This window comes from Marmota monax, unplaced genomic scaffold, assembly GCF_021218885.2.
Source record: "Marmota monax isolate L192 unplaced genomic scaffold, Marmota_monax_Labrador192_F-V1.1 WCK01_AAM20220418_F8-fsc00316, whole genome shotgun sequence".
Classification (NCBI taxonomy): Eukaryota; Metazoa; Chordata; class Mammalia; order Rodentia; family Sciuridae; genus Marmota; species Marmota monax.
Genome location: NW_026693064.1, coordinates 97,425 through 110,829, shown reverse-complemented (window position 1 = coordinate 110,829; position 13,405 = coordinate 97,425). Strand labels below are relative to the sequence as shown.

General features: G+C 51.2%; 1 protein-coding gene across 2 annotated transcripts in view; it reads left to right on the top strand.

Moving 5' to 3' along the window:
- Hrh2 (histamine receptor H2) overlaps positions 1-11,532 on the top strand; it is a 41,513-nt gene extending 29,981 nt beyond the window's left edge. Inside the window, exon 4 of one of the 2 annotated variants that reach the window (XR_006853752.2) lies at positions 8,873-9,005. Coding sequence is in view for 1 of the 2 variants with exons in the window: in XM_046453899.1 (XP_046309855.1) it covers positions 8,873-9,041 (169 nt within the window). In the remaining variant the exon portion in view is untranslated. Of the gene's footprint in view, positions 1-8,872 lie in introns of both variants that reach the window. The other variant, XM_046453899.1, reaches the window with a different exon arrangement.
- The last annotated feature ends 1,873 nt before the right edge of the window (positions 11,533-13,405 follow it).

The window sequence follows — 13,405 nt, the reverse complement described above, 5'->3', positions numbered from 1 at the left end:
TGCCTACCCCTAAGAAACAGCAATGAATCTCAGGGCTCTCTGCTTTGGGGTGACACTGGTGTTTACTGAACTCACAGTGGCTCTTTGTGACAGAGTATTGGGGTGCTGCGGTGTGCCTGAGATCCAGAATGGCAGGCAGGGCCACCACACCATCAGCATGTCCATTTCCCCTGAGGCTGATCCTGCAGACAGCTGCCAAGCGTAGGGAAGGCCCTGCACACTTGGCGTCCTGGGTCCATGGATGAGAAGGTTCTCCCTCGTCCAAGGTCTACCATCATTACAGGGGGGCTGACGGTCGGTCGGTGGCAGTCCCTTCCCACACTGAATCAGGAGATGGAGTGTTTAGAAGACTTGATTGTTGAAATGGAGTGAGCACCACTGCCCTGGCCAGATGAGCCAATGGAGTCAGCTTGCCCAGGAGCCAACTGACCTTGGGCACCGCCCCCACGCTCTTTATCTGTAAAAGGTGTGGCTAGCACCCATTGGAAGGATGGAAGGGCAGAGATTAATACCAGCATGGAGGGGTCCGGAGACCACTGGTTCAGGCCAGCGTGGGGTGGGGTGGGGAGTTCCTGCCTGGGCAAAGCACTTCTGGGTCTCTGCCTTACGTCCTCTTTGCACTGTTTTTGCTGTGATAGGAAACTGAGAGTATAGAGGAAACTCTGTGGCCACCATCTTGGTGCAGAGAGACTCTGATTTGTTGAGCTTGTTTTCCTAGAAACTGGGTTTCTGGAAACAGAGTCACTGGCTGACAGGAAGGGATATTTTAAGCCTCTATTCACCCTGCCTGTTCCCAGGACCAGCCACATGGCTTCCCTCTCCAACTTCCACAAAGCCACCTGCAAGTGGGTGCTGGAAGTGCCATGGAGGATGACTGGGGCAGAAGGACAGACCACGAGGAGAGGCCCTGGGGTGTGAGGGTGGGCAGGTGCAGGTTTTGAAAGGGGCAGGGAGACTGAAGGAGCCCAGGAGGAGGCTCTGAGGGGAGCCCTGTCCTACACCCAAGGCGTGGGCCATCAGAGACTGTGGGCCCAGCATGCCCAGGCAGGGAGCCCAGCCAGGATGCAGCGCCCAGCAGGCCTGGGGTGATTCCCGCTCTACTGTCACCGCTAGGTGGCAACACATGGCAGACCTGTTTCCCTGTCTTGAACTGGGCAAGTACCTTGCCAGCCTCACAGGAATGGGAGGTAGTGAGTGATGGAAACCTATTGGAAATGTCTTGGCCCTTGGGGTCTTTCTCCATCAGCTCCCACTGGCATGAGTGGCCCGAGCTTCCATATGTCCTCCAATTTTAAAAAAGAAATCTGATTCAAGACAGAGTTGGTCAAGCCAGCCAGCCTCAAATGGAGGCCGTTGGAGAGTTTGAGCAACTAGGCAGGGTGAGCCCAGGCCAGGACTGGGGAGCTGAGTGTGACACAAATACCAGGGAGGAGGAGTGGGGTGAGGGCTTCTCTGAGCATGCTCCTCATGCTCTGGAGGAGGGTGGGCAGGAGCTTCCAGCTCGGCAGCAGGGCCAGCCTGGGCCCTCCAGAGGCTGCGCTGTACCCTTTATTTGCTGCAAGTTCTGGGAAAATGACCCAAGTTCCTCCTCTGTCAGAGGTGACATAATAATATGTCATGTATGTCACATGTGTGTTGGAAGTTACATGAGACCTGGCATGTTAAATGCCGCAGCCTTGGGCACTCTCATTGTGGGTTACTCAGCAATCCGAGTCCACAGCAGGAACTGGATGGCAGGGAGGCAGGGGAGGACCGACCAGGAAGCCACGCTCCCCAAGCCTTCATTCTCCTCCAAGTTATGTGCCCAACAAGCTGTGACATACCCAGCACTGGCTTACCAGCTGGGTGACCTTAGGCAAGTTTTCTAACTTCTCTGGGCCTTTGTCGCCTCCCCTCTGTGATGAGGAAATTGATAATACCTGCCCCGTGGGTTAGTATGCCAGGGTCCTGAGAGCCAGGCCTGCACGCACGCTGCTCTGAGGGTGGTGGTTTTTCTGTGGCTGCTCTTGGGACTCAGTGCACAGGGTTTGGACCCAGCATACGGGGCATGGAGTCAGCATGTGTCCTCGGTCAGGTCACTTACCCCGTGGAGGGCCAGTTCCTCCTCTGTGAAGATGTGGGGGGTAGTGCTCACCTGGCAGGGCTGCTGGGAGGGGCCCATCCAAGCAGAGGACATGCTCAACATGCATGCTGAGCCCCACGCTTTACCTAAAGCTCCAGAGAGGACTCCACCAGGCTGAGTAGCCACCACCTGTAGCCTCTCAGTGGTAGGGCACACTCCTGGACAGAGAGTGCTGGGCAGCGTCTGTCACTTCACAGAATAGCCGAGATCATCACCTTAGAAGTGGGAGAGATTGACTTTGGCTTGTGGTGTCAGAGGTTTCATGGTCAGCTGGCCACGTTGCTCCTGGGCCTGTGCAGGCTCAGTGTGTCCTGGCACATGGTGGAGCAGGGTTGTCACCTCACGGCAGCTGGAAGCAAGAGTGAGCCAGGAAGGGGCCAGGGTCCCAGTGTCCCCCTCAAGGAATGCCCCAGTGATCCAACCTGGGTCCCACTCCTGAAGGACCCACCACCTCCTAATAGCACCACAGACAGGTGACCCAGCCTTTAGCACGGGGTCTTTAGGGACATTGCAGATCCAAACTACAACAGAGGAACAAACTCCCTTCTGCCCCTGGACATTCACTGCCCCACACAGTTGTAAAATCTCAGAGAATTTCCTGTCCAGGCCACAGACTGAGGCCCTACCTGGTCAATTCCTAACTCCTCTGCTCCACAGCCTTCAGTAGCACCCAGTGCCTGTCAGATCTCACCAGCCTCTTCAGGCAGGCTTCCCCCGCTGGCTGCAGAATCCTGCGCCTCCCCTCCCTCTGCATCCCACATTCCTCTCTGTCCTCAGAGCACAGCTCCCAGTGCATGCCGCTCCCTCTGCCTGGAGAACCCCAACAGCCCCCAACACTGCTGTGGAAATTCCCCCCACTGCACAGGCCCAACACAAATGCCACCTGCTCCAGGCAGCTGTGAGTTTTTGATGACCCCAAGGCAAAGCACCTAATGACGTGTGCATTGCAGGAAAATTTTCAAAACATTTCACTTTTCCCGTATTTCTCAGGGCTCCAACCTCCCTTTTCCCAGGTCTATCCTGGGCCTAGGCAGGAGGCGGAGCTGTCTGAGACCCAACAGCAGGGGAATGAGCTTGGGTCCAACCCAACACAGGGTGCCTGTTTCCGAATCACATCCCTTCACCGGTCTCCCGCGCGCGCAGCTGCTGCCCAGATGTTGGCTAAATGGCAGTGTCTCCCTCTGTCTCTCCAGAGGTGAGAGGGTGTGTGCAGCCCAACACCCGCCCGCGGGGAAGGAAGGGAGGAAGCCACAGTGGGTCGGCTGCGCTGCTGCCCCCGCCCTCTGGTCGCGCAGGAAGCGCTCCAGAAGCGTCAGGTCTGCGGAGACTTGCTGCGCTTCCACTCATCCAGCCACCCAGGCCCCTTCACTCCAGGGTGGACAGCGGGGGAGGAGAGCGATGCCAGCGATAAGACACTGATTTGAGTCTGGGAGACAGACAAGGGCAGGGTCAACTCGCCCCGTGGTAAGAGCCTTGGCAGAGGGGCTGCAGGTGCTAGGAGGACACAGTAACCTGGGCCACCTGAGGCAGCTGCCCAGAGGTAATGCCGGACAGCCGGAATCAGGAGAGGAGCTGGCCATCTGAGGAGGTAAAGGACTGTCATGCAAGGACACCGACGCCAGTCACCGCAGGATAGGAAGTACTGGGCGGTTCTGTCTGAGAGGAGGGAAACCCAAAGGGCAGTGGCGCTGCTCCTGCCGGGTCCCAGCCACCCGGAGCCGGCCCTCGCAGGCGGCGGGTGCTGTGCCCTGACCCCTGGCGGCCGGCCGTGTTATAACACCCTCGTGCAGTGAGATTCTAGCAACATTTAATGGGAAATATCCTGGACGCTGCTGAGGTAGCAGAAGTCTAGTTACAGACGTGTGGGACGGGAGGGACAGGTGATCGACTCGGAGTTGAAGAGACCGAGGGGCCGCAAGCCTGCCTGGGTCCTGGAGCTCAAATGTCACAGGCATTTGTTTTTCTCCAGTTTTGGACTCGGCTTCCCAGGGTCAGACTCTCCCCAGGAAGCCACCAGGTGGCCAGGCTGTCCTTCTGTCATGCAGAAGTTTCAGATTCACGTTTCATTGTCTGGCCCGGGATATGGATCCCTCTGATCCGACTGTCACAGGCAACTTTGAAGCCAGGGCAAAGGGCAAGAGGTCACGTTAGCCTGGCCCACACGGGGAAGATGGGGAAGGTTGCCTCTCACAGAAGAATCAGGTGCTGCAGCTGAGAGAAGGGGAAGTGGGTGGAAAGGTGCAGGGGCTGTGGGAAGCACCTAGCAGCACCCAGGGCTCCTCTCCTGCGCTCTCCAGCATCCCCTCAAACCCAGGCTAGGGCTCAGGACAGAAGGGCACAGGACCCTGAGGGGATGCAGATCACGCCTCTCAAGTGTGTGAGGATAAGCTGTGCTCTGTGTTCCTTCAGCTCACCTTGCATGGTTGGAAGGTCAGCAGAGGGGGGCACTGCCTGCCTCCAGGTCTTTAAGGTTAACTACTCCTGCTACAATGCTGCTTTGGATAAACATTTCTTTTTTTTTTTTTTCTTAATAGAAGGTAGATATTTCATATGATGTAGAGAAAAGAGAATAAAGTCAATTTTAATCAAGAAAGAAAAGAGAGGAGGGGAATGCAGAAGGGGGTGCAAATGTAAAGCACAAAAACAGGTAGAAGAAATAAGTGAAAATGCATCAGTAATTTTATTGAATGAAAACCGAATAATCTGGCCAATGAAAAAATACCAAGATCATCAGATTTGATTTTTGAAATCCAAGCAAGTATCTTAATAAGCACAGACTTAAGGAAATAAAAACTTGAAAGTGTGAGGAATAAAAAAATGTATACTAGATACTACACACAAATATTAATCAGAAGAAATCTAGTAGCTATATTAATACCAAAGTGAACTTTAAGCAAAAAAGCATTACTAGAGATAAAAATGGCCACCATATTTTGATAAAAGAGATAATCCAAAATCCACCAGAAATATAATATTCTAAACTTGTATGTGCCAAATAATCTACCTCTAAAAATAAAGTTGACAAAACTACAAAGAAATAAACAAATCATTGTAGTACAAAATGTATAACATACTTCTATCAATATTTGAAGATCAAATATATAAAAAAATTAATCAGGATATGTAATATTTTGAAAACACAAATGAAAAGCTTATAAATCACTATTATTGAATAAAACACTACTTCCAACAGCTAGAGAATCCATATTCCTCTCAAGCATGCATAAACACTTAAAAGGTTGACTATGTACTAGACCAAGAAGCAAGAATCAACCTATTTCAAAGAACTATATGCATATATAATAAGTCACTGACTACAACTAAACAACAACAAACCTTTACTTATTTGCAGACACATTTCTTAGTAAATCATGGGATGAAGAAGATTCCCTATGGTCATTAGAAAATATTGTCAGGTAAGCAACAACAAAAACACTGCACATAAAACTTAGAGTACACCTCCGAAAGCTATACTTAAAGAAAAATGTGTAGCTTGAGATGCTTATAATTTAAAAATAAAGCTGAAATGTGATGATCTAAACATCCAATTTAGAGAGTTAAAGAAACAACCAAGATAGTAAATCTCAAAGAATTCAAAGATAGTAAAGGAAAAAGTGAAGGCAGATTATCAGCAGAAGCCCATGGAACAGAAGACTGAGATTTACCAGCGAAGAGCAGCAATATCAAAAGATCAAAAAAAAAAAAAAAAAAAAAAATCTGGCAAAACGTACTGAAAGTGTAAGTGATACAAGAAATACAATAATGAGAGGGATATTATCTTAGATGTTGCAGAGCTGGAGACCAGTAATAAGAACATTGGGATCAATGCTCTGCCCATGGCAAAGGAAAATAAACATGAAGTGAAAGGTTGAGTTAGCATTATCAATCAGCAGGGAAATCCACCGGTGGTCTTTGGATATTAAAATTGGGGTTGGGAGCCTGGAGGGAGCAAGTAGGAAAATAAAATAGCCCTGAGTTTCACGTGATACAGAAAGTCAATTCCAGATAGGCTGATGGGTTAAATATCAAAGCCAAATATTTAACTTTTAGAAGAAAATGTGGAATATCTTTCTGACCTTGGGGTAGGAAGGAATTTTTAAAATAAGAACCAAGATGTGAAAACCCAACCGAGAGATGAATTTGACTATTAAAATTAAGGAATTTCTGCTTTCCAAAAGACAAATCACTTAAGATAATAAAGTCTTGGAAAATCACGTGTTCAAAGTAAAATGTTAGAACACAGAGATGAACAAAGAAGCAGACCAACATCTCATTGTTCCTCCACTCCACGTCTTTTTGTTACATGTTGATTCCATCATTAGATGTTTTTCAATTGAAATACATTAATCATCCAAAGAGACTCTATATGGATATAAGATCTGTCTCCCTAATGGATCTATTAAAAGGATCTATAAAAACCTTTATGAAAGACAAGCCAGAAGTGGGTAAAGACTTGCAACACAATCCAAGTATTAGTATTCAGACATAAATAAAGAGCTCTGTGACAGGCAGACCCGGAGAGGCAGGAGGGGAGGAGAGGAGAGATGGGAAGAAGACGAGGGAGGCGGTGGGGGTGAGGGCCTGGGCAGAGACCTGAGCAGCCTCTTCAGTAATCAGAGAAGCATGAATTTAAAAAGAGGGCTCCATTTCACACTCACCAGATCAACAAGGTCTGAGCTTGACAGGATCCCGTGCTGGTGAGGATGTCACCCAGAGCCGCTGCACGGCTGTGGGACCTGTGGGACGGGAAGGGTCCTGCGCCTCTGGAGAGCAATTTGGCCAACTTCCATGAGCCTCGATGCCAGGCATCACAGGAGAAACTGGAAAGCGTACATCAGGACCAAGGTCCAGGGCACGCCAGGCGGTGTTGTTGAAATGGTCAAGACTGGGAACAGTCTGGGTGGTCATCAGGAGATGAGTGGATGGACCAGTTGAAATGCATTCATATCATGGACCCAAGCACTGAGAATTAACAGTGGGTGCTCCCGTTTAATCTGAAAAATATCATGTTGAACAAGAACAGAAAGTTAGCTGCAGGAAAAAAAATTCCCATATCACGATAGCACTGGGCTGGCAGAATAGCCCAATATGTTGTCTAGGGATGCAGACGCGTGTGCTAGAGCAGGTCAGGTGCTGGTGACGTTCCGTTTCTCACCCTGCACAGTGGTCCACTGGAGTATTTTAATATTCTTTAAACCACGTACATGTGCTTTATAGAGTCTCTGGATGACAAGTTGTCTCATTTAAGAATACCTGATGACTGAATCGCCGTGTAACAAAAGACGTGGGATTGGAGGAGCCAATCCTGGCTTTCTTCTTTCTATCCTTCTCTGTGTTCTGACATTTTACTGTGAGAGTGGGGTATTTCTAAGGCTGTGTTCTCTCAAGCAACTCTTGAGCTGCTAGAAGAGGTGGCTATTTCCCAGCCTCTAGGAGGCTTTTCTTTGACAACTCTACTAATTTCAGTGAGAGTGATTTCCCCAAAGCCATGGCCCCACTGGAATGTGAGTCTAAGGGCAGATTCCTGCCTGCCTGCTCAGACCTGTATACTGCTAACACAGAAAAGGGTGCTCCCAAAATGCCAGAGGTGTGACATTCAGGTCCAGGCAGGAAGGGCGTCCTGGGGCTGGGCAGGCAGGGAGAGACCAGGCCATGGGAGCTTCCAGCCACACAAAGAAGGCAGGGTGGGGCTGGCTGTGTCCTTGCTCCGAGCCTACAGTCAGGCCTCCAAGTCCACAGCCACCTTCTCATAGACTTCAAGGGAAGCACAGAGCTCCCTGTCTCTGTCTGAAAGGAAAAGGTGCTGGAGTCCTCTGGTGGCCTGAGTGCTCACAGCTGGTATTAATGCCACCTTCCCAGTGCATACAAAACAAGTTGCAGAGGCCCAGGAACCCTTTCATTCAGACTTGAAATCAGGGTTGGAGAGTGGCCCAGTGGGAGAGCACTTGTTAGCATATAAGAGACCCTGAGTTTCATCCATGGCACTGGAAAAAGAGCAGACTCAAAAATAGAAAACCTTAACTGAGCTCCTACTGTGAGCCAACCTGTGTGTACTTTTATACATATTTTACGACACCAAATTCCTTCAAGAATTGGGGAGATTGCTGGGCATGATGGCACCCACCTGTAATCCCAGAGCCTGGGGAGGCTGAGGCAGGAGGATCACAAGTTTGAGGCCAGTCTTAGCAACTTAGTGAAACCCTAAGCAACTTAGTGAGACCCTGCCTCAAAACAAACAAACAAACAATAAAAAGGGCTGTGGAGATGTAGTTCAGTGGTAAAGATTTCCTGGGTTCAATCCCCAGTACTGAAAAAAGGAGGGGGAAAAAGTGTTGCTTGAGAGGCTGAGGCAGAAGAGTCTCAAGTTCAAAGCCAGACTCAGCAACTAGTGAAGCCCTAAGCAACTTAGTGAGACCCTGAAAAAGGACTAGGGATGTGGCTCAATGGTTAAGCACCCTGGGTTCAATCCCCAGTACCCAGTACCAAACAAAAAAACAGAGAAAGAGAGTTGAGAAGGTTGACTATTTACATCCACTTGAAGTTCAGAGAAGCTAAGAAACTTGACTAAGGTGTCCAGCATATTAGAAACAGAGCTGGGGTTTGGAACAAGTCACCTCATATGTGGAGGAAAAAAGCATATGTTGCCTGGGCAGCGAAGAGGGGTCCCCGTCCTGCCCTTCACCCCTTCCCAAAGACCAGCTCAATAGTAACAAAGCAGAGCAGCTCCGACCTGTGCTTATGTCTCCTCAGGAAGCCGGCGCTGTCCTGCACCACGTGTGCCAACAGCCTCCTGAACTGCTGCAAGAGCCTGTGGGAGCTTCGGTTCCTCCACAGGCAGCAGCGATGCCCCTCAGAGGAGCTTTCGGGGGAGACACTGCCTGAGGACACCCCATCGACACTGTCCCAGGAGGCTGTCTAAACCCTGCTCCAGGACCCTGAAGATTCTGCTCACCCAAGTTTGACCTCTGGAGCCCCCGAGGACCCAGCCTCCAAAGCCACAGAGAACTGGGGGCTCCCAGCACACACAGTGGGTGCCATGGTGCCTAGACCCGGGCTAGACATTGGCTCTGTGCTCGGCACCCCACCCTCGTGCTCAGGACTCCTCTGGGCTGAATCCAGGGGTTCAGAGCACACGTTGGTGCTGGCCCTAAGTGTCATGAGTGAAGACAGTGGGACGTACAGAGGTGTGTGCATACGGGAGCCTGAACACATATGTGTGGGAACCCGCTTGTCCTCTAAGCAGGGCAGAGGGTGCTGCATAAACAGGCCTTTCGCCCTCTCATGGATCAGCAGGACAAAGGGAATGGAGGAGGGGGAAGGGGAGGGGACTGTCTTCCATGAGCACCTACTATGTGCAGGCACCTTACCTCACCTGTGTGAGCTTTCATAACCCTTTAGCATGTCCTCAGGGAAAGGGTCACCATCCTAACCTCACTGAGGTAGAAACTGAGAGTCAGAAAACTACAGGGCCCCCCTGGGGCCACTCAGCCAGACTGGAAGAGGCACTCAGCAGATTTTGGAATGGATGGGTGGGTGGATGGGTGGAAAGCCATGCTCTCGACCCTGCACTGCACTGTAGTAAAGAGGTGAAGCAATTTCCTTGCCTCAGCCTACCCTCTCCTGGCAAAGCCTAGAGCCCTGGAGCCTTGGGATCCTTTTGGGCTAAAAGTCCGACCCTCTCTGCTGCTTGTTGGTGTGCATGGACTTCCCGGGCACCGTGTGCTGACTGGTAGAGGTGATCAAGGTGGTGCTGGCCCAGGGGTGCCTTTCGCTGGCTGTGTTTCTTTGGACACATCTCCTGACCCCCCTGAGCAGCTCTTTACTCCTCTGTTCAAGGGGGCAAGTTCCTCCTCCCTATCTGTAGGGTTGTGGGAGAGACCCCTGGAGACGGGGAGGTGAGAGCCCCAGGGGCATGAGAGTGTGGGCAGACTTCTCAGCAACATCTCTCTTTACTGGCCCTGCCCCTCCACGACACCCTTCCTAGGCTTCCAAGACCCTGTCTGGTTCCCTCCCTCACTGTCCACCCAGGACTTTTCAGTCCTCTCTGAGCTCATCACTGTCCAGCCACGAGTGAGCGGCAGCCATTCTCTATCGCTCTGTCCAGCACTCTCCCCTCACTCAGGGTGTCTCCCTCCGTGACTTCACCTACACCCAAGGCCTCAGCTACGAGGCACCAGGAGCCTTCACACAGATCCCAGGTGTAGCCAGGCTCCTCGGGGCTGCGACCCCTCTGCCTATGTGCCCCCTCCAGCGGGATGTTCCCAAGACACCCCACCTCTGAGTGTCCATAACCACACTGCACGGTGTCCCTGTACCTGCTCCCCCAGGTTCCACTTCTCATGCAAAAACCCCACTGGGGCTTCCATAGCTGAGGAGGCCTCGTTTGCCTGCTTCCAGTGTCCAAGCTCTCTGGTCCTAGGCCCCACGGGGCCCGCCCTCCAGCTGATTCTGTCTGCCCTGCTGTCACTCAGCCCAGGGCCCTGTCTCCAGTAGGACAAATGGAACAGCTTCTGATGCCTCTCTCCATGTCCCCACCCCCTTCCTCCAGCCCCTCTCCACACATGGTGGCCAAAGCTGATGGCCCACAGGTGCTGTATATGCCCCGCATGCCCAGCCCTCCCTCCTGTCCTCGGCCCGGCCTTTGCCTCCTGGTTTCTGTATCTCGCTGCTCTTTCTGGCAGCCAGGCATGCTCAGTGCTGTTTCCATGACGACATGCTCTTGCCCTTGGGTCAGTTGACTTCCTGCAGATCTCAGGCACAACTGCCCTTCCTTGAGGAAGTCTTCCTTGTCTCTTCACTGGCATGGCGGTAACGATACTGCCACTTGGCTGACTCCCGGAACATCATCTGCCTCCCCTGCTCATGAGTTCTGGTGACAGTTGTCTGTCTAGCCCCTAGAAGAGTGTTTGGCACACAGTAGGAGCTTCATGAATGTTTGTTAGATTGGCGAGCAGAGAACATGAAAAGTGCAGAGTGTGGTCAATGGCCTACCTGCCAATAAACTCAGAGACTTGGTTTGTCCTGGTAAGCCCCAGAGATGCTTAATTTCTGGGCTGTTTCTTCTGGAAGTCCCAGAAACCCCTCTTTTGGAAATTCCCCCAGGAGTCTGAGACAGCTGGGTCTCCAAGTCATGCCAAGTATTTTGAGGCATAAGATCTACAGTGCAAGCAAACTGCAGCCTGGTCACAGGCACGGCCGGTCGGGGCTCCACCCCAGGAGCCCATTAGCCACCTGCCACTGCAGAGGACTCCTACCAGCCTGCATCTGGGCTGTTCTGGCCCCTTTGGGGACCTCCTGGAGATTCCGCTGGCTGCAAAGTGGGGTACCTGCTGCCCAGAGGCAGCATATGTGGTGGACCTGAGTTAGCATTCTGTGTTACCATCATGTTCCAATAAAGCTATCAAAACGCAGGCTGCCTTGCTGTTTCATTTTTTAAATCCCCAGTGAAGAGATACTCCCAAACTTCATCATACGGTGTCTTGATTTAGAGTCGCAATGGCCGGGCATGGTGGTACACTTCTATAATCCCAGCAGCTCGGGAGGCTGAGGCAGGAGGATTGTAAGTTCAAAACCAGCCTCAGCAAAAGTGAGGTGCTAAGCAACTCAGTGAGACCCTGTCTCTAAATAAAGTACAAAATAGGGCTGGGGTGTGGTTCAATGATCAAGTGCCCCTGAGTTCAATCCCTGGTTACTCCCCCCTCCCCCCAAAAAAAGAGTCACAATAGAATTCTGAGGTAAAGGCCAAATTAAAAATTACCTTAAAAAGTTAGGGAGTTTCCCCAAAGCTATGATTTGTCTTAAGATCTCCTTCAGAGGCCATAAAGAGTGGAACCACAGAAGGTCACCTCTCAAGACCCTGGGTGGTCATAAACTTCTGAAGAGATACCATTCAACCCAGTACACAACCAAACCGAGATATTGAAAAGGGAACGTGACTTGCCCAAGGTCCTCTTTCCTGCTCGCCTGGGGGACCAGGTGTATGGCTGAGACTCCATGCAGTGGCAGGTCTCCAGAGTTCCCATATGCCAAGATGCTTTTGTTACCTAGGAGAAAGGGAGATCTTTTAAATAGAAACCTTGTCGAGCAAGGAAGCCAGCAGTCAGTAGGTGGGGTGATGAGAGACACCAGGTCAAGAGAAAATCCATGGATTTTGTGCAAGGAATTATCCCAGAGATTCCAATGACAGGCTCTTGTAAAGGAAAAGGCACTGGCCAGAATCGAGGCTGCTGTTGGAGTATGGTGGTGTCTGCCATGATCAGAGTCCCCTAGACAAAATGGGGGAGGCTAGAGGTTCTTGATTCATGGACCTTCAGGAAGAAGTCAGTAAGACACACCTTGAATTTCCAAAAGATACAGAGAAGAGATGGTGAGGACACCAAAGCTTATAGGAACTGCTCTGCTCACAGAAAAATATCTGTGATATTTTTCAGAGTGGGGAAGACAAAGCTTCATGAAAGGAGGCCTGGGAGAGGGGGAGGGAGCAGTGGAACCAATCCGTGAAGATGAGTCACCTTCACCAGAACTACAACCATGGGTGTGATGGGAGTCACGGTGGGATACTTCATGGGCACTCAGCTGGGGCTGCAGCTGGGGACTGCCATTTCCAGAATCCTGTTCTGTCCAACGCAGATTCCATCACCAGGAATCAGAAGAGAAGCAAAGGCAAGCAGGCGAAGGTGGAAGGAGACCAGATGCCAGTCAGGCTGACACAGAGCAGGCCCCTGCTGGGAAGGCCAGGCAGTTAGGAACCCTGTATCACCTTGCTTTCAAAAGGTGTCAAGCAAGAGGGGGCAAAAATGGTAAGACTGGTGGCAGGGAGTGGGGGGGCGGTTTTTAAAAGCCCTTTCCTGGAGTTAGAGAGGACGTGAGGGTCCAGGGAAGCACTTTATGAAGGTCTGCTTTCTGCAGACCTCCAGTTACGTGCTGGGAAGCCAAAGGAACAGGCACTTCTTGCCCTCCAGAGAGATGGGCTTGGACCTACACATTACAGGGAATTAGGGAAGGAGTGCGACATGGGGAGAAGGATTGCCCAGGTTGGGAGGAAGGTGCCCTGGGTGAGAGTGCACAGATGTGGACCTAAGCAGCAGAGAAGCTCAAAGGGAATCCCGGTGCACACAGGCCTAGGCAGTTTGAACCCAGCTTAGGTTCAAGATGGCTGCTAGGGGGTTGCTCAGTAGCCTGCATCAAGGGAATCCATCTAAAATCTCATCTCAGTGGAGTTGGATGAGAAGGAGAATCCACTTCTACTGAGCACCACTGAGCACAGTGCCTGGAGGCTCACCT